This window comes from Podarcis liolepis, assembly GCF_965112155.1.
Source record: "Podarcis liolepis genome assembly, chromosome: 11".
NCBI classification, from domain to species: Eukaryota; Metazoa; Chordata; class Lepidosauria; order Squamata; family Lacertidae; genus Podarcis; species Podarcis liolepis.
Genome location: NC_139565.1, coordinates 49,819,344 through 49,847,161, shown reverse-complemented (window position 1 = coordinate 49,847,161; position 27,818 = coordinate 49,819,344). Strand labels below are relative to the sequence as shown.

The following is a 27,818-nucleotide window of genomic DNA, read 5'->3' as shown; positions in this document are numbered from 1 at the left end:
GTATATGCCGGAGGCTGCCCAGAGTGGTTGGGGCAACCCAGTCAGACTGGTAGGTTACAAATATTAACATTATTATAATTATTATTATTATAGAAGGAAGCATGGATGATCCCTAAGAGGTAAGCCAGGCATAGGAAACCTCGGCCCTCCAAATGTTTTGGGACTACAACTCCCATCATCCCTAGCTAACAGGACCAGTGGTCAGGGATGGTGGGAATTGTAGTCTCAAAACATCTGGAGGGCTGAGTTTGCCTATGCCTGAGGTAAGCGAAGAGGCCAACAGTTGGCATTGGTGAAGAGAAACACCAGGTCCAGGTGACTCTCATCACTGGACCTTTTGCTGACCATGCTGGCGCCAACCCTGCATTGAACCAACAGCGTACCTGTTGCTCTTCCCGCTGTTGCAGTTACTAAGGATTTCCTGCCAGGCGTTGAGGTTTCAGACCCGGCAGGAGACAGCTTTTCTCCGCCTCTCTCCTTCTTGATGACGACGACGGCGTATTTGTGGAGCCTGGCCTGGTGAAGAGCATTGAGCACATCCCCGTGCACAGAACCCGCGAGACAGATGCCGTTGATGGAAAGAATGTGGTCCCCTCGGCGGATGATTCCTTCCTGGGATGCCACCCCCTTTGAGAAAACCCGGTGGACCTTCAAGAAGATAACATTGCGGTGAAGGTCGTCAGCCAAGTAAAAGAACAGTAAGTTGTTTAACACAGCAACTGATTGATTTGATAGAATGACTTGAACACAAATAAATACGGACAGGGCTTCAGCAGGGGTGCCTTTTGGAGCTATTGGGAGCAAGTGTGAATTTAATAAACTGAATCTAATACTCTTTAGTAAGAAAAGCCAACCTTAGCATGTTCTTTTTCACCTCCTACATTGAGCTCAAACTTGCTAAACAAATATACAATTAATTCTCAGTCCTCACTGTTTAAAATATCCCAAATTAATAGCTAAATATGTAGCTAATAATCCACTTAGCGAAGGCTGGCAGTCCAGGTTACTGCATATAATTCCTAGTACAGTGGTACCTCGGGTTCCATACGCTTCAGGTTACAGACTCCGCTAACCCAGAAATAGTACCTCAGGTTAAGAACTTTGCTTCAGGATGAGAACAGAAATCATGCAGTGGCGGCACGGCGGCAGCAGGAGGCCCCATTAGCTAAAGTGGTGCTTCAGGTTAAGAACAGTTTCAGGTTAAGAACAGACCTCCAGAACGAGGTACGACTGTACAAGTATATGCTGACACCTCTGAAACATGATGTTTTTTAAAAATTGCCAGCGGTGATGAATCTGACTAAAAGTAAATCTAGTCTAGCATTGTGTCTCCAACAGCGGCAGGCAAGATGTCTCTGGGAAGACCACAAGCAAGCCATAACAGGGATAACCCTCCCCATCGCTGTGGAACACGGAGGCTATTTAATGGATTTATTTATCGTCGCATGCTAGAAGGCGTTTTCTCGTGGTGCATCGGTGTGCCCCCAAACAGGGAATCACTTGGTTCCTTCCAGCTCTATGATTCTGTGATGAGATTCCTGAATTGCAGGGGGTTGGACTAGATGACCCCTGGGGTCCCTTCCCCAACTCTTACAATTTTACGATTCTGCTGGAATCATAAAAAAAATATCAGTGGGAGCCGATACCAGGGGCCCCGATCCTCCAGATGTGTGGTTTAAAGCTACCCCTGGCGTTCCTCTTTGGCAACCTTGTGTGCATCAGGGTTTATTTGGCACCCGGGCCCATTTCCCTCTCTGATCGCATTAGCAGATGGTACTCAGAAATGATGCAAGCAGCCGTTCGCAACAGGGCTTTATGGCTGATAAATGAGCACTTGATCTGATTTCCAGCTGGCTTTGCAACCCACTTATGAGAAAAGATGCAGTCACCACTTACGATGATTGATTTCTGTTCCAGGTCTACTCCTCCAGCAACGCTAAATCCCAGGCCAGACCCTTCCTCTTTATTCAAGACTACAAAGAGAACGTCTTCTTTGCTCTGACAAAAAAGACAAAAGAAGAAAAACATCCTAAAGTTAAAAACTCGGGAGAAATATTCGCAAACGTGATGAGAAAGACCCATGTTTATAGAAGTTCTTCCTGGGTGATTTTTTCCCCCTTTTTTGAATTAGACTGTAAAGGGGTTTTTTTAAAAAATTGAAAATAGCTATAATTTCAAAATACTATAGGAGTTCTGGAAAGACTGGGAAAGACATTCTGAGTTTATTTATGCTGCAAGGAAATCACAAAAAGTCAACTAAACCAGGATTCGGTTTGAGCTACGCCTTCTCAGGGGTTAACCCTAGAACCAAATTTAATGCCATGGCCCAGCCATGTTTTAACAATAAATGTGCAACGGGCCCTTCCAATGGCTTCCAGCCTTAATATTATGAAGATATTTTGCTTCTGCCAATTTTATTTGTTGCCTTAACTTTTAAAAACCATTGCAATTTCATAGTTGTGTTTCATTTTAATTGTTCCACGGCTATTGGGTTGTATCCAATGGTGGCTTTGCCATAGCCCAGGAGCAAGGAACCGTCAGGCCACAGAGCCATTTCCTGGACTTATCCCTCACTGGTGGCAATCCAAACAGGACCACAAAATTGCTAGCCTTGGAAGCCTCTTTTGAGTGGTAGCTGAAAAGAGCATCGCGAGCACTTGAGGAGACTGGGAATGAGAAGAAAAGAGGTGCTCCGTCACCTCTTTGCATCTGCCGCCCAAGGCAGATATCTCAATCTGCCTAATGGTAGGGTTGGCCATGGAGGAGGAAGCAGGAGATGGCTGGTTCCTTCTGATCACCTGGCCTCCTGGAAAGGGAAATTCTGCTCAGAGATTTCCAACCGCTTTGACTGGAAGGTTATGCACTTCCTCCTGGGACTGGCTTAAACCTGTTGGTACAGCAAGAATGGAGCCTGTGGCGTTTGTACGGAGCCCCCGGTCATCTCACGGACTATTGACCCGTACACCACTAATCCGCTGCCACCAACCAGGTCCTCCCTGGTAAATTCACTTTAGTCTCAGTCAGCTTTTCAATTAATAAAGAAGAGTGTATTTTATTTCAGACACAAACAAAACTTTTACAGCATTCCAAACATTGTTGCTCTTTACTTTCTTAGTCTTATTTTCCTCTCTCTATCTCTTCTGCCTCCCCACACTCAAGAAATCACTGCCCTAACTGTCTCTCTATTACCAACTGCCTTTCCCAACCAGCCAACCCACGAAATCCAACCATCTACCCACCCACAACTCGCAACAAACTCCTCCCAGAACTGACTCCACCCCCCTGGGTCCTGTCTGTGCAACCCACTTAACTATTTCCCCTCCAGCACTCTCTCATATATGTTAACGTCACAGAGCCAATCACTGATTCCAGAGAGGTCCCAGTTTTGAGTTTACAGGACGTGGCAGGACAGGAGGCCCCCAGCAAGCGGTATCTGCCTAACTGCGCCAACAGAGCTTTAGATGAATTTAGAAGTTGACGATCATCCTACTGTAGACTAAGCGCCAGTGCTACGGATTGCATAATGTTTTCCAGCCTTTGTGCCACTTTGGACTTAAGAGCAGATGTGAGGAAGTATGCAGACACAGACCGTGTTCCAAGAAGCATTTCAGTTTCATAAATATTTGAGTTCTTGGATTTTACAAAGCGGCATGAATAAATAATCTCTCTACAGATTCCATGTGAAAACACTTAAAAGTGCATTTGATTACTTTTGGCTGGGAACAAAACCCAGTCTTCGTATTTCTGCAAAACTCGCCAAACCCACCTGGCTCAGCTCAACTCGTGGGACTAACAAGCTCTAACCAGGTACCGGAATAGAAGAAAGGAGTTCTGGGAGGTCTCCTTCTCCCAGGATTCCCCTTACCTGGACCTACAGCCCAGATCAGGGGCCCAAAGCCTACACAAGGGATACAGACTTGGAGGCAAATGGAAGTTGGGGCTGGGCTGGGCAGACCACAATTGTGGTTGTTTTCAAATCTTGTGCACTCAGTTGAAAAAACAGAGTTTGCGCAACCATTATTGAGGTATTAAAGGCACCAGCAAGCAGACATCTATGTAGCTTTATGCAAAGGTCTTGTGAAATTCTACCTCTGCATATTAGCAGGCCTGGAAAATTGCTAGTAGTCCAGTTATTTTCCTGATGTGGTAACTTAATATCTTACCAAGTGGGGTAAGGCCATTAGGCAAAGTGAAGTGGCCACCCTCAGACAGGTGATTTGGGGTGACTTGAAATGGTGGCAACCCCGTTAGTTATTTATTATTGTAGCATTCTCTTACAAAAGACATTGGGGGGGTGAGAGTTTGGAGATGATCCCTGTAGAATGGTATGAAGGGGTGAAGCCTGGTTAGCTCTGAGAGATCCAGTAGAAAATGGCCGCTTACCCCTTTCATGGGTGGGCGGTAGCTGCCACCCCTCACATTCAGCCACTATCCCAGGCAACAATATTACATATGCCTGGCCGGTCATTTGACTTGTTTGGGGATTTCCCTGGGCTGGCCAGTCAGTGGGACAAATCTGCCTGCCAAAAAATAATTTAAACTGGCCAATCAGAGGCCCCACCTGGTAGGCAGTGCCTTGCTGGCTGACTGGGCTGCTCTCATAAAAGCCAGATGTACTAGACCCATTCAGTGCAGTTGTCAGAAGAACAAACCCTCTCTCCCTTCCTTATCGTCTATTAGATTCCAGGCCAATCATTTATCTTGTATCAGGTACACCAACTCCTAGGGGCCGAGGCAGTTTTGCTCCTCTACCCCCTGGCTCCCCATGGCATTGCATAACATCGCAAAGGGGTTCCCTCAATCCTCTTAAGAAGATGTCACCTCTGTCATGTATCCTAACATGTTTTAACTTTGCTTGTCCCTTACATTCTCTCTGTTTAGCCAGGATTTGATCCCTTGTGTTTCACAACCTTTCTATGATTGTCAATGGCTGGGAAGGAATTTCATTGGCCGGTCTAGAGGTTTTGCCTTTCCTCATAGCAAATCGTCACAACCTTTGGCAGTTAAGGTGTTGGGTGGAACCCTAGTCTTTGGGGTGAAGCAGTGCATCACTGTGTCCAGAACCAGCGGCGTACTCAGGGTACCCCATTAAAGGGGTCTCGGTGGATGTCTCTGTCCGGAAGCCAAGCGCAGGGCAGTTGGGCCATAGAGCTTCCAGCAGCAACCTTAGGATGGCCACCTCAGTAGATCGACGTCTTGGGGAGGCCATAATCCTTGGCACAACCCTGAATAAGTTTCAGCCCTCCAGCAGAAGGCTGGAACAGATATACACCCAGTGCCTGAGCCAAAATTCCACCTACATCTGCAGTCAATAAAGTTGTGGCCACTTTGAACCCAGATGGTTGTCTGCTTGGTTCTGTTTTAACACACCTTACAAGGGAGGGTGGAGCTGTGACTGGGACCACAACTAGTGTCTGTTGTAGCTTCTCCTGAATAAAACCTTCATGTTAACTATTAACTCTGCATATTGGACCCAGACGTATTACACTTATTATTGTATGTTTCCTGCCAGGGAGAGGAAGAGGTGCTTGTGGGATTTTCTGTCCCTGATGCCAAAATAACGTGGCTGGCCTTGGGTAGCATGCAACTCAACGTTCAGTAGTGGTGGTGGTGGTGGTTGTAGCCTCATTTGATGCCTCAGGCAGCAATATGCCTTCAGCCAGCCCTGTTAGCAAGGGACTGGCTTTCAGCCAAATTCGCATCACTTGCAACCTCCCTGTTTCTTCACTCAAAATCCCCTAACTGTTCTTCTGATGTTAAGAGTCCCACAACAAGGCTCTATTACATACACTCCTATGTAAAATGTAGCTGGCCTTGTGAGCCAGATGTTTGGTGGTTTAGGATCAAAAACTTGCAGCCCAGGAAGAGCTACTGGAGGATTCAAAGCTTTGCCCAAGTGTAGCAGTGCGTGTAATGCGAGCACTGATGGATCCCCTACATGGGTTTCTAGAGCAGCCCTTTTAAATATGGGATTGTCAAATATTTCAAATGTTAAGAGTGGGAAAAAAGAAGATGCCCTTCAAATAAACCAAAGGAATTTATAGCAGACATATTAAATCGGCGAAATTCTGAGCTAGTCGCAGAGTCGTTAATGGTACAAGATGGTCGGTAAGAATGAGGGAAATATCAGTACTTCAGTTTCCAATCTGAGTCTTTCGTGGCTTGTATGAATGTTGTAAAAAACTGATTATCACCCAGTGCATAAGAAGGAGGCATCAGCACACTCAGGGCAACATCAAGGTTTGAAGGACTGGGTGGGGGGATCCTAAGCGAGGGGAACTTAAGGGGAGAGGGAACCCCAAAAAACAAGTTAATGGGGCGCAAAATGTTCTCTCTCTCTCTCTCTCTCTCTCTCACACACACACACACACACACACACAAAATCCCTGCCAACTGGATGGGAAGGGTAATGAAACAGAGATAGCTCAGTTGGTTAGAGCGTGGTGTTGATAACATCAAGGTTGCAGGTTCAGTCCCCATAAGGGACAGCTGCATATTCCTGCATTTCCTTTTGTACATCGTTGCTGTTATTAAATGGTTGAAAATTCAGAATTAAAAACTATTAGAATGTATTCACAAGAATAACATGTGGATGTTTAGCATGTTAAATACATGAGAATAGCATGTGGCATGTTATTTTCACCACTACATGCATTCGTGTGCACATCTTGCACTAGTACGTGTGTTCTTGTACCCCTTACTTGGCTTTAGTTTGCATTGCAAAATTCAGAGAGGAGCAAATTTTCGAAAGATTACTCTGTTTCAGTTCATTAGAAAGTGCAAATTAGGTAAGTTTCTCTTTAAATGCAAATTGAATCAAATTCCCACTGTTTCCCTAATATTAGCATAAGGAATATGGTGGTCAGGGTGACAAAGCAGCAGCTACTGGGAACAGGAGGCAGGCAAAACTGACCATGAGCCCAGAGTCACTGACTAGCCACAAGGAACTTGGCTGATCACCTGTGAAATAGCAGCAGGGCCCCTCTTGTGGAAACGTTGCTCCAAATTGGCTACTGGGATCTTGGGAGCCTTTTAAAATATTTTTTGAATCCTCAAGAATCTATCTGGTGCTGAAACACCAACAAATTACCTCTTTTGCTCCCTATGCAATATTTAAATATATATATGAAAGATCTCAGCCTGCCTTTAAGCAATACTAACCTTTTCCACGTGGGAAATTTTCCACGGGTGGCGCTGTGGGTTAAACCACAGAGCCTAGGACTTGCCGATCAGAAGGTTGGCAGTTTGAATCCCCGTGGCGAGGTGAGCTCCCTGCTCCTGCCAACCTAGCAGTTCGAAAGCACGTCAAAGTGCAAGTAGATAAATAGGTACTGCTCCGGCAGGAAGGTAAACGGTGTTTCCGTGCGCTGCTCTGGTTCGCCAGAAGCAGCTTAGTCATGCTGGCCACATGACCCAGAAGCTGTACACCCTTGACAAATAAAGCGAGATGAGCGCCGCCACCCCAGAGTCGACCACGACTGGACCTAACGGTCAGGGGTCCCTTTACCTTTTCCACAAGTAAGTTTAAAATATTGGCCATTTTGATCTTGTGTAGGCTTACCTCAGCTTGTTCTTTGGCCTCCCGGAGTAAAGAAGGAAGGTCGCATTTTGTCGTCACTGAAGAAAGAACCGACTGCAATTTCTGCTGATCCAGAGTGGAGACCAAGAGTTGATCCAAGCTAAAATATGCAAGTGCAAAAAAAGGTGCTCTGGATGAGACTGCGTAATGGTGTAACAGAAAGAGAAATTTCTATTCCCAAAGGAGGAAACGGCCAGGAATTAAGACATTTGCACTGTCCTGCAAAATCTGGTTTGGAGGAGCAATACCTAGTCCAACTATATTGTTCCTCCTAGCTAAGTATTTTCTACACCAACTGGCAGCAGCTGTCCAGAGGTTCGGAGAGGAATCTTCTCCCGGTCCTGCTTGGAGGTGCCGGGAATCGAACCCGGGACTTGCTGCATGCAAAGCGTGCACTCTGCCACTGTGCTACAGCAATTCCTCAAGATGGAGTTGTGGCAGGGAAGGAGATGTGGTGACCTAAGGGAGAGGGAGAAACACAAGAAGCACTGGGGCTGCAGCGGAGAACAAGAAGCAACAGAATGTAGTCAGGGCAGGATGTACGCTGTGATTCTGCAAGAGAGCTGAAAAGGAGCAGAATGTGGTATATGGTGCAGAGGACAGCTTCTAACAAATCTTTGCATTCTTTTTTTTTTTAAAGTATCCAAGTTTCTAATTCTTACAGCTTCAAATACCTGTTTGGAAACGTGTGGGCAATGCCTTGTGAAGTTTAAGAAGCTGAATAAGGTTTGTAGGACTGATGTGGAGGGGCATGAGTGCCCCATGCCACCCCTCTTGTCTTTCACTGTGCTTAGCAAAACCAGTCTAGATTATGCAAAACAGTTTCAGAATAAATTTAGGAAAACAAGAGGAAGTACGCAAAGCTTTCTGCTGTGCATAAGTTGCTCGCTGTTGCAGAATCCAGCTTTCCATGGCACAGAATGAGATGATGATGATGATGATGATGATGATGATGATGATGATGATAGATTTTTATTTATATCCCGCCCTCCCCAGCTGAAGCTGGGCTCAGAGCGGCTAACAACAGTAAAATAATACAGCATTCTAAAATCAATTCATTATAAAACCTGGAGGCAAGATTTTTATGCTTTTGTGCAGAGTCTGTAGCCCAGAATATGGGGTTGCTTCCACATAGGTGTTTATTATTGAATCAGTGCTCCCCATGCATACAACTTTTGGGTACAATCCACACAAAATGTCAGTCTATCCTCCCCCCCTTTAATCTGGACTTACCCTTTCCAGAAAGAATCCTATAAGCTTGTTGCCAATGTCCATTAACCTGTTTGCAAATTCACACCCCACCCCCCAAAATCCGGAAGCACCCTACATCTTGTGACTTCTGGGAATGCTTTGCTCTGTGGCTTTCAGGCTCTGGGACCTGACCCACTCGCAACATAAAAACCAGTGCAATGGAAACAAGGCCACTAACCTGATTGACCAGCTCTTCCCCGAGTGCGTCTTGTTCGGGTCGGCGTCGTGTTGTAGCACTTCGTCATCGGAGGCTGACCCAGGAGTGCCGCAGCTGCTGTTCCAGGGACTGCTTTCCTTCGAATGCTGCCTGCTTGCTGAAACAAGACTGGAGAGCCCGGGGCATTCATTCAGACTGGATTCGGTTTCAATGGGAAAGCCAAGAGGTCTCGCTGCAGGGGCAACTTCCAGTTCCGTTTTGAAATGAGAAGGTGCAGACTCCACAGAGAAGTCCTCGCTGCACAGCTTGTCGAGGTCGGGCATGCTCAAAGCCCGCAGTTCCCGGATCTTAGAGCGGGACAAGGGTGCGTGCCTGATGTGCCCACCTGAAGCTCTGCTTCTTCGGACGGTGGGGGTAGATGGCGGCAAACAATTTGGACCTCCCAAAGCACCACACCTTTCGCCCTTTTCTAAGCGATGAGCATCATCTTTGCTGTTCTCAGAGGGATTCTGCGGCAGTTGCATTAATGCCGCACTGGTTGATGATTTTGTCATCTGCGCGGGGGCTGGGGTTTCGCTTTCACAATAGGAACTCAAACTACGTCTCAGCGCCTGGACAGGGTCATTGATGTTGCTAGCCGAAACCGCAGAAGTACCGCCTGACAGCCTTCTACCAATAGGAAGCTTTGAGCCGAACGAGGTGGAGTGTATGTCTATCGCTTTGACCAGGGGCCTATCGAAATTGGCAAGGTTCTCAAACGATTTAATTCTCTGTTTCACGGAAAAAGAGGAAACGGGATCGTGTGGCCAGTTGAGCTCATAATAGTAATAATTCCTCCTGCAGGTTTTCAATTTGTCCGCGATTCTGCTGCTGCTGCTATTGGTCGAAGGCAATTCTTGACTGTTTGATTTGGGGGCGCTGTGAGGCGTCTCTATTCCATCTTTCGTGCCATTCATCAGACTGAGGTGGACAATTTTTAGCATGCCCAACTCTGAATGGGGGTACTTTTCGCCCGAAGCATTGCTCAGGATATCCTGGACACAATGTGTCGGCGAATCCATAACATGGCTGTCCTCCCTCAAATGATTCGATAGCTGGGTAGGCACTGAGTAGGTCCTTGTCACAGGCTTCAATGCATTGTGCATGTTTTCTTCCTCAACGGTGCTCTGCCTAATGTTCTGAACATTGCTTTCTGGTTTGCTGGCCAACCTAGCTTGTCCTTCCTCCTTCTCCAGAGGCAACTTGGGAACCAATGAGGGTGGTGGGAAGGAGCTAGAAGACAGCCTCACCTCAATGAAAGTCCGCTGAATTTCCTGGCCTGGCTGGGGTTGCTGGGTAGGGGAACAAAGGAGGTTCGAAGACTCTTTTTTAAAAGGCTCAGGGTTATCCAATCCCGACGGCTTGATTTCACACCCATCACGATTCGACAGTCCATGGTTTTCCATCCTGTTACTCAAGAGAGTCGTTTCAGAATCTGTATTTACTTGGGAAGGGTTTTCTCTTGTGTGGTGTTCATCCGATGTACCTCTTGTGTCATTATTTAGAACCACCTGACCTGTGACCTCTGCATCTTTTTCCTCTGCAGGATTCTCTGCCGTTCCAGAATCGCCAAGTTCCAAACTGCTAATGGGTTTATCTTTCTTGGCTTTGACGCTGCTCCTGTCGCCGTTTGATAAAGGTAGATGCGATTCTGGAGGCACGGCTGAACATGGCTTATTTTCCTCATCCTGTTGAAGAATCCTGGAGCCCATCGAAAGGCTCCTGCTGGGTGGTTCCAAATGTGTGGCCAAGTTATGGAGCGATGTGCCTTTCTTTGGGAGAAGCCTGGGTGACGACTGGAAGGGAAGGGATGCTTTCTTCGTATCAGGGCTGCCGGTTTTTGCAGGAGCAGCACTCGGGGCATCCGACTGAGTCTTGGACTTGCTTTTAATGATAAGACCCTTTAACTTTGGCCCTGGCTTGTTCCGTTGGTTGTTTGAAAGAGTTTCCGCTATACTCTTCTGGGGAATCCCTCTAGTTTCATGATGCAGTTTTTTGGAAGAGGAGGGACTATGTGGGACTACTGTGCTCACTTTGCACTGGCCAGAACTTTGGATTTTGACGTTTGGACATTTTGAGGCATTTGCCTTTTCACTCTTTCCTGGCAATTCGTGAGCAGCAGCGGCCTTATTCAGATCTTTCGATTTTGTCAAAAGGGGAGATTTGGGACTGTTGACTGTTCTCTGTGACGTACAGTTCACAGGATGGCTGTCTGGTTTGTTCAAGTGGCTCAAATCACCGGTTCCTTTCTTTGTTGGAGCAGAATTGCAACCAGCCGTATGACTGCCATCATCTGCTGCTAAATCGTTTTCTGTATGCAATGGCTCCTTCATATTGGATTGGTCTTTGTCAAGCAGATTGCAGTCCCAGCCATTTATGGTTTTCGTCATGCACAAGTGCATGTCTTGGGCATCTCGTTTGGAAGCCTCACATGCCCCCACAAGCCTTTCTTTGCTTTCCATGCTTATTCTTTCTCCTCTCCTTAAGGGGCCATCATCATGGAAAGAGCAAACTGCACTGCTGTGATCTAACCTATCAGTCCCAGATGGAGAAACCTGAGAAGGAGAAGGAAAGGCTGTGGAGGGAGCCACCTGTTCTGTACCAAAGTGCCTTGGAGAATGTGGCTTTTCTAATAAGGCTGTCCCACTGGATCCTTCCAGCGAACCAATTTCTGCCTTGATTTCAGTCTGTAAAACACCATTAGGAGGACTGCATTCTGGTGGGTGACGAAATACTTTGGGGGTAGGTGGGACCAGCTGTTCCTGAGGAAACTGTTGCTGCTCACTACTCAGACAGCAAAGTTCAACTCGCTCCTCGTCTGACTCAACTGCCTTATGGGTCTCCAAAGGATTGTCACAAGCAGGCTGCGAGGGGGAAGCTCTGGGAGTTTCCGCTACAGATTCTGTGTCTGAACTGGAATCTTCAGCGGTAGCATACATAGATTTTGGGACAGGGTTCACTTTGCTCTCCATCCCAGCCAACGTGTCTTTGTTTAAACTGCTGAAATTCCTGGAATAGTTGCTCAAACGGGTTTGGTTCACAGTGAAAATCTTGCTCGTGTTAATGGAATCCAAGACAGAAAACCCCAAGATTTCTTGTGTGTTTGTGGCATCATTCAGAGTCCTACCTGGAAGGTCATTCTTCATTATATCTGCTCCAGAATGAGAACAGGAATCTTCTCCCCTCCCATCCGCATCTTCCCTGGCGCACCTGTCCCTGATGAATGAAGACTTAGCATCTTTTTCATCCGAGGAAGGTGTTTTGCCAAGGAAGTCATCCGTGTCTCTCAATGGTACCACAGTGCTGTCCTGAGCATAGCTGCTTTCGAAGGAATCTGCTGCTGTTGCATTGGTCTTTGCATCAGACGGCAACGCTGTCCCTTCTGCCACGTAATCGGGGTTGCCCCCGTGCAAAGGTTCTTGGTGGTTTGCAAAGCTCCTCTCTTCTTCGATCATGAGAATATTACTTGGATTTCGCTGAACTGCTTCGTCTGCCTCCGAAGATACAAGGAGATTTGCAAATCGGTTCGTAGCTGCATAAAGAAGGAAGCAAAGAACCAATTTCAGCTTCTAAAGTAGGCAATATTGCAAACTGTACACAAGTGTCTGGTTTTTATTTCTAAATATCTAGCTGAAGTCCAGTGATGGATAGGAATCTTTCAACCAATTTTCACCATGCTCCCAGATAGTGGTAATATAATCCAACTAAAAGTAAATACTTACATAATATGTTATAAAGTGCTAAAAGTATATTTCACAACACAACTGCTATCTCTTAGTAGTCCTTACAACATCCCTATAGGTAAAGGTAAAGGTACCCCTGCCCGTACGGGCCAGTCGTGTCCGACTCTAGGGTTGTGCGCCCATCTCACTTAAGAGGCCGGGGGCCAGCGCTGTCCGGAGACACTTCCGGGTCACATGGCCAGCGTGACGAAGCTGCTCTGGCGAGCCAGCACCAGCGCAGCACACGGAAACGCCGTTTACCTTCCTGCTATAAAGCGGTACCTATTTATCTACTTGCACTTAGGGGTGCTTTCAAACTGCTAGGTGGCAGGAGCTGGGACCGAAAGACGGGAGCTCACCCCACCGCGGGGATTTGAACCGCCGACCATACAATCGGCAAGTCCTAGGCACTGAGGTTTTACCCACAGCGCCACCCGCGTCCCTTATAAGGCTACATCCCTTTAAGGCAGGCCATTTGAGGGGGAGGATGCTTAAAGCCAAGTTAAGATCAGAACGGGGTCATCCAGTTAATAGTCTGGGCTCTTTTCTTGCACTAATTCTATTTCTTTGTTTCCCGGTTTTTATTTTCTGCCTTAAGTCTCTTAACACTTGCAGTTTAACCCTCCAGCACAACAAAACCCCTCTCTGTTTTAACCATGCATCCTGTAGAAGTCTGAACGGCGCTATGAATAGTATTTTCATATTCCAAAGGGATAGGATTGCAGGCTTGACCTTGTCAAGTAGGCCAGCAAGCTTTTGTTACATTGAGCCACCATCTGCTCCTCTCTAACCCAGCTGCCATCTTGGAAGGAATGTTTGGAAATCTTGGCCTGATGTGAGGAAACTTAGAACTCAGAGGCACCTCTGGAGTGCCTCTGAACCAGGCGCAACGTCTTATGGGACTGCGCATAGGATTTCAGGGCTGAATATCGAGGGATTCCCTATGGTCACTATGAACAGCAATCAGCTTGTGTTCCACTTCAGTTGAAGCGCTGCCTAAACAACCCATGCAGCATTTATTTATTTTTTAAAAAAGCATTTGTTTTACATTTGTAAATAAAAGCTCTCTTCATTTATTTCACATGTAGCTGAATGTGCAAATACATTTGACCACTGAATGTATTTTGCCACTGATAAACATGATGTTGTTATGGAGACTCTGTGTGTGGTTTCTAGTTTGTGATGGCTCTTTCACACATCCCTTGAGGCAATTCTGATTTATCATAGTCTTTAGTTGCAAATTAATTTTATCTGAATGTGGTTTTTATTATTATCTTTAAAAAGTTACCTACTGTGATCATCTGAGCCTAAAATGCATTACAGATTACCCTTCTGGTGCCATACAAAGAACTTTAGATTTGTCAGCCTTTTTTCTTTTTAAAAAAAGAAAAAATTATATTGCTTGTATTGAATTATTGAATGCTAACCATACCCAGGGCAGTCCTGGGTATCTGATTAACTCAGATCTGTTAATTTCAGTGGGTCTACTCTGTGTAAAACTGAGTTGGCTACAACATGTGGGTTTAAAGCACTGTTCTTGGGTTTTGGATTGTATTTTTATTCTGTCCTGTCACATTTCATCTGTTTACTTGTAAAGCACCCTGGATGCTGATGTTAAAGGGCAGTATACAAACCCACGAGCAAACGAATGAATGGATTTAAACAAATGAAGAAAATAGTTTCATTTCATGAAATGGCTATTGTGGGCATGCCACAAGGTCAGTCTCTGAATGACAAATCACTGGGGAGCAATAGCGGAAGGGGTTATTGTCCTCGTGCCCCTAACCCAACCCTGTGGGCATCCTGGAGGCTTCTGATTGGCCACTGCTGGAAACAGGATTCCTGGACTAGATAGATCTTTGGTCTGATCCTCCAGGGCTCTTATGTTCTTAGCGTATATTTATCACTCCAGGGAGCAGCATCTGACTCTCACAGTGCAATCCAGTGCAAGTTTACTCAGAAGCAAGTCCCACTATGTGCAATCTCAGGATTGCAGCCTCAGTGTAAATTTTGTTGCTGTAAAATAGTGGAAGGTTTAACACTTGTAGACTGGGAGACCCACTGTAAGGCAATTTATTGACAGCAAGGTGTAACTTGCACATTGGAGAAACTGGTGTAGAGCTCATTTTTGCCCCCAAGTGAGTATCACTGAAGATATTTTCCATGTTGGCATGCACGTGTGGAAGCTTTTGGGGGCCAAATCATACATAACATTGTTCCTCCAAATAGCAATTGCATGATTTTTAAATTTATTTAAGTAAATAGCAGCTGTCCTCCACCCTCTGTTCGAGATTGCAGCATGGGGGAAGCTTTTAACCCTTTGCCTTTGTCACGGTCACACTCCAGAACAGCTTCTATTTGCATCCAAAGGAAAGTTCCCACCAGTGATTTCCTCTCAATGCAAATAGCAGCTGTGGTGGGGTCCCCAATCTAGATTGACACTGTGATAAGAGTGAAAGGGTTGGAGCTGTCCTCTCCCTGACTTGGGTCTTTCCGCTCCACCCCAGCTATTATCTGCTTAAAAAAATATTATTATTGGGCAGTCGCTAATGTCATGTTGCTTATTTCATAAAATTGATTCTTGCTTGACTGTAAGGAAAAAACAGCAAAGCGTTTTCTCTGTATCTCCCCGTGTAACAGCAAAGGGATGCTTTGGTTTATGCTTCTTCTTTTTTAAAACCCTCTTTCGTTCCTTACCTAGATAAAATATATACAGTGGTGCCTCGCAAGACGAAATTAATTCGTTCCGCAAGTTTTTTCTTCTTGCGAGTTTTTCGTCTTGTGAAGCACGGTTTCCCATAGGAATGCATTGAAAATCAATTAATGCGTTCCTAGGGAAACCGCTTGCCAGGCTGGCGGTGCGGAGAAGGGCTTTTCTCCCCACCGCAAGCCTTCAGGACAGGTACGGGAACAGAGGGGAAGGCGCGCAGCACTTTCCCTCTGTTCCCGGGGCTTGCGTGGGAGGAGGGTTTTTCCTCCCCACCGCCAACATTCAGAACAGCATTCTGAATGTTGGCGGTGGGAAGGAAAACCCTCCTCCCACCCCAAGTCTTCAGGAAAGCCATCCGAAGCTGGGCGGCGGGAGAAGGTGTCCCCGCCCCGCCGCCCGGCATCGGAGCTTCGTTCCGATGCCGGGCGGCGGGAGGAGGCGTTCCCCCCCCCCCCGCCCGGCATCGGAGCTTCGTTCCGATGCCGGGCGGCGGGAGGAGGCGTTCCCCCCCCCCCGCCCGGCATCGGAGCTTCGTTCCGAAGCCGGGCGGCGGGAGGAGGTCCGAGGACAGTGGGGAAGACGCGCTGCGCTTCCCCGCTGTCCCGGAGATTTCCCTATGGGCTGTCGTCTTGCGAAGCAAGCCCATAGGGAAATTCGTTTTGCGAAGCGCCTCCAAAACGGAAAACCCTTTCGTCTAGCGGGTTTTCCGTCTTGCGAGGCATTCGTCTTGCGGGGTACCACTGTACAGCATATAACTGCACAGATTTACTGATCGCCTACCCCAGCTAAATCTTGCAGTACCAAAAGGGAAGCAAACCTCTTACCAGCAACAGCTTTCTGGATTTCCAGTGTGATGGATGTGGGGAGACCTCGTACGTATTGGCAGACCTCCTCGTAAGAGAACCCATGGATTGGGACTCCGTTGATGGCAAGGATCTCATCTCCTGGAACCAGCTTCCCCATAGACGCCTGTTAAAATTGCAGTTAGGGGTGCTATCAGAGGAAACAATTCAGAGGGCAGAATAAAGCTATTTATTATTATGGTTTAGCAGAGGGGCAGCCAAAATGGTGCCTTCTCTATGTTGTTAGACTACAACTCCCATCACCTTGTCAGCATGGCCAGTGGTCAGAGATGATGGAACTTGCAGCCCAAGAACTTCTGGAGGGCACTATGTTGTCTACCCCTGCTTTATTGTTACACCTGAATGCAGCCAATAACTACCTTGCCAGATCAAGACTGCAGAACTCAACTATTCTGGCATGTGGTGTCCACCAGCCAGCCGCCAGCCAGATGTCTTGGAGAAGCTGAAAAATCAGGCAGGAAGACAATGGCACTATCCCTATTACTTGACCCCACCATCTGGAACTCAAGATAGGCTGGCTCTGAACACAGAATATTACAAATTATCATGGCTATGTTGGCATCCATCTGTCTCGAGAGACAATGGTGTGAGCCTCCAGGGGAGAAGTCAAACCACGGTGTTAGCAGCACTGAAGTGACTTTCCACAGTGCCAAAGCCTACGGAGATCCTGGGCTGCCCGGATGACAAGACCCCCCTCTCGGCCTTTCTGATGTGGTCCAAAGGAAAGCAGAGCCAGTTTGGCATGGCTAATAGCATAGATAAACTTATCATTCACAATTCTGCCTTTTTATTTTTACTAATGCCACCTATGCCATGAGATGCCTCTCTTTCTTGTTTCGATGAGTTACTGCTGGCTTCCAAAAGGGGGCCCTCTTCATAATAATTTGAAAACCACAAGCCTAGGTAAAAGAGATGAATAAATAATCACGAGCTAAATTTTTTAAACTTAAATGGCAGTCCAGTTGTTCTTCCCTCTCAAGGAGCTACGGGCCTTTAAAAAATTAATATTTTCTGCTTCTAAACGACTTGCTCTCTATACGGCTCCAATCACTCATCCCGCAAAACTGGCAGAGCGGCAATGATCACTGCTGCAATTACAAAAATGGATTCGTTCGGAACAGTGAATTTCCCCCATTGACTCTTTAGTTGAAGCCAGCTAGGATAGGTATGCGCTGCCAAGACCTCCCATTAATAACAGCATCTTTTTGCAGGGGTTGAGGAAACTGGAAGACCCACAAAATTAACACTGCCACTGAATATAACTCTTTAACAGCATCACCCTATATATGTTTATTCAAAAGGAAGCCCTGCTGAGTTCAATGCTCAATAAGACTTAACAGCACCCTAAATTTCCTTTCATATGCTGAGGTTCCTTCAGTACTGATATCCTATCAGGAAACGCAAAAAGCAGGGAAAATTCAAAGTGAGTACCCTTTCAGCTGCTCCTCCCGGCCGCAAGCCTGTTATCACAACACACAAGGGGATGGCATGGATTTCCAGGTCAAGGCCAAACGATTCACTTTCATTCCGAGTTAAGGTGACTGCTTCCGGGTGGCTCTGCCCAAGAGGACTCTCCTGTGTTTCGCTCTTCCGGAGATGTGGAAGCATCCTCCCGCTAGCTCTGTTCGAAGCGCTGTGCTCCTCGTTCCTCTGTCGCGGGATGCCATGGTATTCGATGCTCATCAGGCTTTTGACTCGAGTGACGGCTTTGTGCTCCAGCTTAGGGGATCTCTTGGACTCCAGCTGCACCTCCCGAAACTCCTTCAAGCTCAGGTGACCCGGGTGAAGCTCAGGCACGGTCGCATAATCAAATGATTTGACCGGGAGGAAAGGGGAGTCTGCTGCGTGCTCGGAAGCGCTGTCTGACGAATCCCTAAAGCCAGCGGCAGCTGGATCGTTGTGCAAATTTGTCCCTGGTTCTCTTTCTGGGTTTGTTGAGCCACCTTTGACAGGCGAAGTTGCAGTGGCAAGCTCACAGTTGCCCTCTGCCTTCCTCTGGCCTTTGGGTCTTGGTCCCCTTTGTAGTCGAGCGCCATCTTGCTTGGAAAACTCATCCTCGTCGCTTGCGTCACCATCATAGAAAGCAAGTCTCCGCTGCCTCTGGAAGGAGGTACGCGGACCTTTGGGGCTATCGCTGAAGCTAACGTGCCGGGTAGTATTCTCCCTTTGCTTATTGAAGGGACCGGGTGAGTTGTTTCCACTACTCGGTGAATCGCATATGCCCGATTCTTTGGTAGCTAGGGAAGAATGCATGAGATTATGATTTTGCAACTTAATGACTTAAAAAAAAACAACCACCAGAAAATTGGTGGTAGCCAACCAACAAGTCCCACCAGTACAAGAACTTTTGATAGTGCAACAAGACTTCCCCCACCACCATGTGCTACCCAAATCTGCTCCAATGTCAGGGACTGTGCTGAGGAGGGCTGCACTGAGGAGGAATGGTGGAAGCCTTCCCTTTCCCCCTGATCCTGAATCTTCCCAGGAGCAGGAGGACAGTAAAGATTTGGAACAGCGGCTTGCAGAGGGGCATAGTTCAGAAGGCAGAAGTTGGGAAATTCTGGATGGGGAACAGCTAGGAGAAGAAACACTGGGAGAGAGAGGGTTAACGGGTTCACTGTCTCTGGCAAGCATTCCTTCGCTCTCCCCAAGGTCAAGAAGAGCTCATAAAGTGGCTGAACAGAAAGCACACAAAGCATAGAGGGGGCAAGCTCAGATTCCATGACATAGGAGTGACGTAGATATGGGGATGTAATGAAATCCTTAATTGGGAGCACCGCCATTCTAGGAGATGGATTCTTTGTTCTCTCGCTGTCATTATTAAAGTTTCTAACTGGTAAGAAGACTCCTTTTCCCTTGTTCTGCTTATCTACTGCCACGGGGGCGGGGGGGGGAGCTAATTCCCTGAAGCCTGACATCTGGCGGGTTGGGGAAATAGATTTAGGGGTTGCAGGGGAAAGAAGGTGAGAAGTCCTGTTGCACAAGAAGAAATCCTCATGCCAATGGGAGATGTTGCTTTGCTCTACTTTGGATACAGTCTGATATCCTCATCCTCTTCCAAGCCAAAAACTCAAGACAATGCATAAAAAAAGCAGTAACAAAGGGAGTAACCGTCAAACATCTTTCAGGTTCCATGCATTGTCACCCTGGCTTACCTGGAATACCAGGAGAAGGAAAACATTCATCTAAGGAGCTGCTCCCACTCTTTGGCCGGAGCGGCTCCTCATCGCTAGAGCCAGTTATTGTAGTCTCTGAAAGTGACAGCTGGCTTGCTCCGTCTTGTAAGAAGTATTGGGAAAACTCCGTTTCAGAATTGATGGATCCCTGCTGAAATAAAGCCCGGGGGGGGGCAGGGTGGTCAATTAGAACAGTGCCATATATATATATTTGAAATTATATAAAAAAAAGTTTACAACAAGAATATCTATAGACAATAAAAACCACAAACATGTAAAAGTCAGAGAAAAGCAGCTAACCGCTATGGAAAGGTGTTTTCTTCGTTGCCTGCATTAGCTGGGCAGCACGTAAAAGTTTTTGACCAGCTTTTAAAGGTTAAAACAGGCTTCCCATGGGCAACAGTAATCTGGTCTGGATTGGCCTTTGGTGTGATGCAACAGGCTTCTTCTTATATTAATACATAACTTGTTCCACTGTCAAGCTACATTTGCTACAACCCTCTGTGCTCTGGCACACTGTGAGATGAGGGTGGAAAAACACATTTTTGCTCTCTTCTCTTCTATGCTGGCTCCCCTTCCCACAACAGCTTCAAGGGTAGGAGCTGCAGCACATGACTTCCCCCAAAGGATCCTGGGAACAATAGTTTGTCAACGGTGAAAGGTACTGTAGCTCTGTGAGGAGTAAACTACAATCCCCAGAATTCTTTGGGGGAAGACACGGGCTTTTGATGTATGGTGTGTTGGCAATCAACGTATGTTTGAGGGGCTGGGCTTTTGGATTGTGGGAGGTTGGTGAAGATGTTTTAACCATTTTGTATTTTTAGCCACTTCCCTAGGATGCTCACAAAAGTGGATATGTGTGTGAGGAAGCTCCAGGATTTTCCCTGTTGAATAGTGGAAAAGATGGATGAAGGACACAGCTCTGTTGGATTCACATCTCTTTATTTCAGCAGTTAGAACTGCTCCTGGAATCAGACTGACTGAAACCTAGCTGGCTGCTTTATATAATACTAAGTAACTTGAAACAGTAACAACTCACAACCAACTAACCAATCAGGAGCGACAGTTTTCAATCCTTCATTTACATACTGGTGGCCCTGAGTGAGAACTGCCACTAATCTTAATACATAACATTCCCCAAGCAATATAATGATCCATTGAAGTTCACACTCAAAACACAAATCATATTGTTGAATTTTAATTCTTTTACCCGGCTCCCTGGCTCCAAGAAACGCTTCATTGTCCAGCTCAAGGGTGAGGAGGCTTCTGTCTGCTTGGACTTCACACTAGGCGATGGGCTTTTGGGCAGATTCCCTGTTAAATACAATTTGATTAGACAGTGAAGATTTCAGATTAAAAAACTATTTGCACATAAGCCACTATTATCAGTCTAACTGGAGTCTGTGCATGGTGGGGAGTAAGGTGAGTAATATCTTGGGGATCAATGTACAACATGTGACTGTTCAGGGCCCCAGAGTAAGGAGCCCCACTCCTTGAGAAGTAACATCTAACAAATCATATTCAATATTTGGAAGAGGCGAGAATCTAACAGCCAGTCTTTTGAGATACTGTGTTGTGGAAATAACTGAGTGGATCTACCTAAGAAGTGTCTGGCATGGCCCAGCTACAACTGGTACACCAACAATTCTCCTTACTTTGCCTAATCGGTTTTTTGTCTATGGTTTTGTCATATATAAAAATGAATGAGGATTTATGCCTTAGATAGGGACGCGGGTTGCGCTGTGGGTTAAACCACAGAGCCTAGGACTTGCCGATCAGAAGGTTGATGGTTTGAATCCCCGCGACGGGGTGAGCTCCCGTAGCTCGGTCCCTGCTCCTGCCAACCTAGCAGTTCAAAAGCACATCAAAGTGCAAGTAGATAAATAGGTACCGCTCCAGTGGGAAGGTAAACGGCGTTTCCGTGTGCTGCTCTGGTTCGCCAGAAGCAGCTTAGTCATGCTGGCCACATGACCCGGAAGCTGTACGCTGGCTCCCTCGGCCAATAAAGTGAGATGAGTGCCACAACCCCAGAGTCAGCCACGACTGGACCTAATGGTCAGGGGTCCCTTTACCTTTTAGGCCTTAGATAAAGAGCACTTTTGTCGTGCTTTTCATCCCATGTAAAAGCACAGAAATGGAAGAGGGCCTGTTTTAATCCTACTCGATCTACTTTTCCCCAGAACCCCTGGGAATGTGAACTTTCCCCCTGTAAGTGGGAGAGGAAGGTGACCTGAGGGGGAAGAGAGCTAACCAGAGAGGGCAGTGCCCATGACCCTCTCTCAAAATTCCAAGTGCACACATACGGCCAAAAACATTAGCGACCTATGGAGTAAATAACAGACCAATAGGATGCAGTGTTAAAAGCAAATGAGCTCGTACCTGTGGTGTGAGGGGAAGAAGAGTCCTTGCTTTCTCTCTGAGTGGTTCGGGCAATGGCTTCATCCATTTCTTGTTCAGAAACCTAACGTGAAGTTGAAAAAAGTACACTAAAGTTTATACAGCAAAGGATGCTCACTGCAAGATTTCTGGTTCTCGATTATTTATTATACATATTTTTATATCTAAATGCAACCCCAGCCAATAATCTATGTTGAAATTGAAGGTTCCAAGTAATCTCCAAGGACACATACAGCTGATTGCAATAATCCAATCAGGAAGTTATCAAAGTATGGAGTACAATTGCTTTGTCTAAAAGGCACCACAACTGGCAAACCAGTCAAAGCTGGAAAAAGGTGCTCCTAGCCACAGAGGCCACCTGAAACCAGGAGCACTCCCAAACTGCAAATCTGCTCTTTCCAGAGGAATGCAACCCCATTCAGGGCAGGCTACCTCCTCACCTCCTGGATGTGGGAATTAATTTTGGACACCAATGTCTCTTCAGGATTCAGCTTCGGTTTACTGGCCCATATCCAACCCAACATGATCTCCAAACATAGTCTAAGCACCTCAACTGCCTCTCCTGATTCAGATGGAACAGAGAGAGAGAGCTGGATGTCATCTGCATATTGATATACCTGAAGGAGCACCTCTGACCCCATCTTTCAGCCCAGACGCCGAGGTCCAGCTCCAAGGTTCCTCAGTGGTTCTCTTATTGTGAGAACTGGTTACAGGGAACCAGGCAGAGGGCCTTCTCAGTAGTGGCGCCCGTCCTGTGGAACGCCCTCCCACCATATGTCAAGGAGATAACCAATTATGACCTTCCATAGATATCTGAAGGCAGCCCTGTATTGGGAAGTTTTTAATGCCTGGTGTATCATGTGTGGTTTTTATATTCTGTTGGAAACTGCTCCGAGTGGTTGGGGCAACCCAGTCAGATGAGTGGATGGTAAATAACAAAGGGGACAATATGGAACCCTGACCCACATGACAGGACATCACCCACATCCCTGGAGGTTGAAGCAGAACCACTGAAGTACAGCGCCCCTAACCCCCACCCTCAGAAGGTCCACAGAAGCAACAGCTATAGAGAAATCAAGGAGAATGAGCAGGATTTCAGCCCCAGCTCCCCATTTCTCTCCCTCATGTTGATAAATGTCACCAACAAAAGCGGCCAAGGCAGTTTCAGTGCCATAACCAGGCCTGAAGCCAGACTGCAATAGATGGAAATAATCAGCTTCCTCCATGCCAGAACTGCAACAAGAGCCTTGTCCAGAAAGGAGATATTTGCAACTGGGGCCAAAGTCATTTAACACTCCTGGTTCTCGGGTGGTCTTCTTATGAAGGGGCTGCACCACCGCCTACTTCAAGGCAGATGGTACCTCCCCCTTCTTCAGTGAGGCATTACTCCCTCCCTGGACCCACCCAGTCAACTCCCTATGGCTTGTTCTAAGAAGCCCATATGGTCAAGGGGTCAAGGAGGCAGGTGGTCACTGTGCTTCTTCAAGGAGCGTGTCCACATCCGTCTGGCTGTAGATTATTTTGTATGCTCTGAGATACACATGAATAAAATCCATACTTATTTTTTAAAGCCAAAATGAAATCGGTGGTCTGTGGGTTTGTTTTTTAACTGCCCACCCAAGCCTCGGGTACTTTTACTCCCAATAAACAATATACTGTACAGCGTTTGGATTTAAATGTGGGAGCTGGAATGGAATTGAAATGCACAATCAACTTTTGTGGTTTGTAATGCCAGTGGAAATCAAATGCATCTTTTGAGAATTAAAATTAGGCATGTGGGTGGGTCAGAAATCAGAACTTCGTTGACTAGAGAAGAACAGAATTAACCCCAAAGCAAACTCAGCAGTTTAAATGAGGTTTTAATGTCACATTCACTCAGAGTAATGAAAAAAGGGAGAAAAATATATTTTGTGGTAATGGTTTTGGAAGGACATAAAAACCCCGAATACCAGGTAATATGGTAACAAAAATATTCTGTGTGATGGAATGTAGATTAGCTATAAAAACATGGATATTTAAAGAAGGATGCCTTTTGTATATGCATATGCATGTATCGTCGTCATTAATATGCACTGAGAGCCTTTTGGGCTTAAAGAGCAGGGTATAAATGCTTTCAACAAGCAAAAATTAAAATAAACAATGTTTTCATGTAAAACTAGACAAGTTCAACAGAAGTGAAACTTAAAAAGCTGTAAAGAGCAAAATGCAAAAATAATGGAAAAATGTCCACTCCAAAACACAAGGCGCCTCCTGAAATATGAAGGACTTTACTTACAAGCTACAGAAGTGGGCTTTGTGGAATTTCCTGGGGAAGGATGTTCTCCTATATCAGGGGTGGGGAACCTTTGGCTCATAGGCCAAACTTGGCAAGCCAGGACATTTTGGGGAGCCATGCCCACTCGCCCCATGTGTGACACTGGACAGGACACCAGGTGGATAGTGGATAATGGCAGAACTTTCAAGGAACAAACAAGAACAAAGCATGCTTCCATCAGCTGCTGGGAGGCGGGAGAGCACCTTGCTCAAGGAAGGAAAAGCTGTTTGTATTCAATGGAAACTCCTTCTCCCTCCCAGCATTGCTTTTGGGAGAAGGACAAACCTGTCCTCTTCTGGTACACCAATTAAAACAACTTCCTCCAAGAAGTAGGATATATGAGTAGGAAATATGGACACCTTTTGCTCCTGAGGAGGATCACTGGTCAAAACGCACTAGGCAATCCTCTGATAGTTGTGCCAGTCTAAGGCCTGCCACGCCTTTGCTTTCCACAACTTAAGTGCCAACACCAAAAAGGCCCTTCTCCATCCTGCACCCTATCTTATAGGACAGAGATAGGATACAGGATGGAGAAGGGTCTTATAGGAAGGAGAGGAAATGCAAGCAGATCTGCTCTCTGAAATATGCAGGGCTAGAAAGGTGATAACTAGCACTTTTATTTTGGGGTTGTGAGAGAGGTTCAAATCCACTGGATGGAAACTTGTAGCAGCAACACTCCCATTGGTTTTACAGGGGGGTCACAAAAAAACCCCTCTAAACCGGAACTGCTGGGAATTAAGCTTAATGACACATTTGGATGAAGATGCATGGATGCCCTGTTGCAATAAAGAATATGTGCACCTATTTCAGGCATTTGAGGATAATAAAGATGTGGGACAGTAATGGCCCAGGCTGCATGTCTCCTTACCTTTGGGTTGGGATGGCGGCTAATGATAAGGCTAACTGGGCCAGGGCCGCATTCGCTCAAAATGGCATACGCTTCGCTCAGAGCCGCATGACGCAAACTGACCGAATCTGCTTCCAGGATCTGATCCCCACGGCTAAGGGAGCAAACACATGCAGCTGATGAGATGAGGCATGGAAATTCTTACAGGGTGCAAACACACGCCAACTGCCGAGTCCAGGAATTGCTTTTATCCTAAATCAGATGCCTGGTCCACGTAGCATCGTACTCATTGTTTGTTTGCTCACGCATTCATTTCTGAATACCTTTACCCTGCTTTTCTCAAGGCAGCTTATTGTGCAGCTAATGAATTCTTCAACATCAACTTTATTGGACTGGTCATGTTGTGCGGATGCCTGATGATCGTCTTCCAAAGCAACTATTCCAAACTTAAAAATGGAAAGCGCAATACTGGTGGCCAACAAAAGAGTTTTTAAAAAATGTAGTATACACACTGACAACTGGGAAACACTGGCCTGCAAGTGCTCCAGTTGGAGAACAGGCTTTACCAAAGGTGTCATGGGCTTTGAAGACACTAGAATTCAGGACGCAAGGGAGAAACGTGCTAAGAGGAAGGCACGCTTGGCAGATCCACACCATGTTCAACTCCCACCTGGAAACCTATGTCCCCACTGTGGAAGGATGTGTAGATCCAGAATTGGCCTCCACAGTCACTTATGGACTCACTGCTAAAACCGTGTTTATGGAAGACAATCTTACTCGGCGAAGAGTGATTGCCGAAGAAACTATTGGGAGTTCAAGGTGATTCACATCCAGTGACTGACTGAGCACATATCAATCTGTCTAGGCCAGGGGTCTGCAACCCGCGGCTCCGGAGCCGCATGTGGCTCTTTTACATCTTTGCCGTGGCTCCGGGGCGGATACTAGCGAGGGGAGGAGGCGCATTGTCCGCCCCGACACTCCTCACTGTGGCAGGCGCTGTACTGGCTGTGACGTCGCATGGGGGCGGTCCCGACGTCACCTTCCCGCCCGCTGTCAGATCGTGGCTCCGGAGATATATTTGTTTTAAATGTCACAATGGTTTTGCGGCTCCCAGTTGTTGTTTTTTCTTCGGAAACGGGTCCAAATGGCTCTTTTTGTCTTAAAGGTTGCAGACCCCTGGTCTAGGCCTTAAGATCGGCCATAGAGGCCCTGCTTGTAGGCCTTTCAGCAGAGTCAATTAAACAGGAGGTGAGGCCTTTTTAGTGGTATCCCTGTACCTATGGAACTCCCTCAGGTCTTTATTTTATTTATTTTTACTTAGCAAGGTTTATGTACTTGCTTAATCAAAACGTATAATGAAGCAGTTTACATAAAATAGTATGACATGTTCATTTTCTAAAAAGCTGCGATGAAAGTATACCTTGAAAACACCGGATAGAATAAAATTAGAAAAACAGACGGTTTTAAAACAACCAAACACAATAAAATTACGTATCTGAGCAGGCTTGCCTAAACAAAAATATTTTTAGCATATGCTGAAAGCAGTACAAGAAAGGTGCCTGCCTAATATTAATAGGCAGGGAGTTCCAGTGAATGGATGCTGTCACACTAAAAGATTGGCTTCTCTCAAGTGTGCAATGAACATTGTGTGCCACATGTAAAAGGGGCAGCTCCATAGACTGAAGTGGTCAAGTGGGCACATATGGAGTTGGACAATTCTTCAAGGAAAGAATTGGCCCCAGGCTTTAATATCTTTTCACTTCAATCTGCTTTTAGTTAAAGATGTTGAGCTATATTTTAAATTATGGCTGCTTTTCCTTTTTATATCCTATAAAATTCTTTCATTTGTTTTATCTGGACTGCTGGTGCAGACTAGGGTGTGTTTTCTGCTGTGGTTTTAGTTTTACGTTTGTGTGGGTGTGGGTGTGTGTTTGGGCTCTGGAAAGTGGAATTAAAAAAAAGGGTGCAGGGGAACTAAAGTAAATAAAAGCAAAACAAATTCTATCAATAACCCCCAAAACAGCCCTGTAAGGCAGGTCAATATGATTATTCCCATACAGTGGTTCCTGTATGTACTTAATTTGTTCCAGAGGTCCGTTCTTAACCTGAAACTGTTCTTAACCTGAAGCACCACTTTAGCTAATGGGGCCTCCTGCTGCCGCTGCGCCGCCGGAGCCCAATTTCTGTTCTTATCCTGAAGCAAAGTTCTTAACCTGAAGCACTATTTCTGGGTTAGTGTGTAACCTGAAGCGTATGTAACCTGAAGCATATGTAACCCGAGGTACCACTGTAAAGGAAATGGGTGGAGAGGATTGGCTGGCCAGCTGATGCATTTATGGCAGAGATGCGGGGATGAGTTGGGTCTTAAAAAAATGAAAATTCAAAACGAGGATTTCTACAATGCGATTCCCCTAAGCCCTGTCCTCTCTCTTTTTTTCTCAAACTTATCTGGCTATTAAGAGTCAGTGTGAAGTTACCATTAGATCACAGCTGTATGAAATCACCATGCCCGAAATGCCCAGGGCCACCGGGAGCCACAGGCAATGCAGATTCCATGGCTCCCAACATGAGAAACTTCAGGTGTGCCTGCTTATAACAGTCTCTAAAGCTTAACAGGCAGACTGGTGAAAGCCTTCCTCAACACTGCCAAATAAAGTTTGGCAGCAATTTTTTACTTTCTTATGTTTATATCTCTGTATCAGAACCCAGGGTGCCATACCACCACTTAGACCAGGTGAGGTGCGTGGAGGCCACTAGGCGCCT

At 46.3% G+C, this 27,818-nt stretch overlaps 1 protein-coding gene across 9 annotated transcripts in view; it reads right to left on the bottom strand.

Annotated features, from left to right (window-relative positions):
* The window catches only part of PDZD2 (PDZ domain containing 2), a 241,109-nt gene that overhangs the window by 8,467 nt on the left and 204,824 nt on the right, over nt 1–27,818 (bottom strand). For 5 of the 9 annotated variants that reach the window (XM_083465639.1, XM_083465641.1, XM_083465640.1 and 2 more), the window contains 10 exons: nt 25,077–25,209; nt 21,877–21,958; nt 20,708–20,811; nt 19,477–19,648; nt 17,753–18,558; nt 16,283–16,427; nt 9,009–12,558; nt 7,562–7,679; nt 1,897–1,998; nt 384–648 (listed from right to left, as the gene is read on the bottom strand). In XM_083465639.1, coding sequence (XP_083321765.1) covers nt 384–648; nt 1,897–1,998; nt 7,562–7,679; nt 9,009–12,558; nt 16,283–16,427; nt 17,753–18,558; nt 19,477–19,648; nt 20,708–20,811; nt 21,877–21,958; nt 25,077–25,209 — 5,477 coding nt within the window. The remainder of the gene's footprint in view (nt 1–383; nt 649–1,896; nt 1,999–7,561; nt 7,680–9,008; nt 12,559–16,282; nt 16,428–17,752; nt 18,559–19,476; nt 19,649–20,707; nt 20,812–21,876; nt 21,959–25,076; nt 25,210–27,818) is intronic. The other 4 variants (XM_083465642.1, XM_083465643.1, XM_083465647.1 and 1 more) reach the window with 1 other exon arrangement.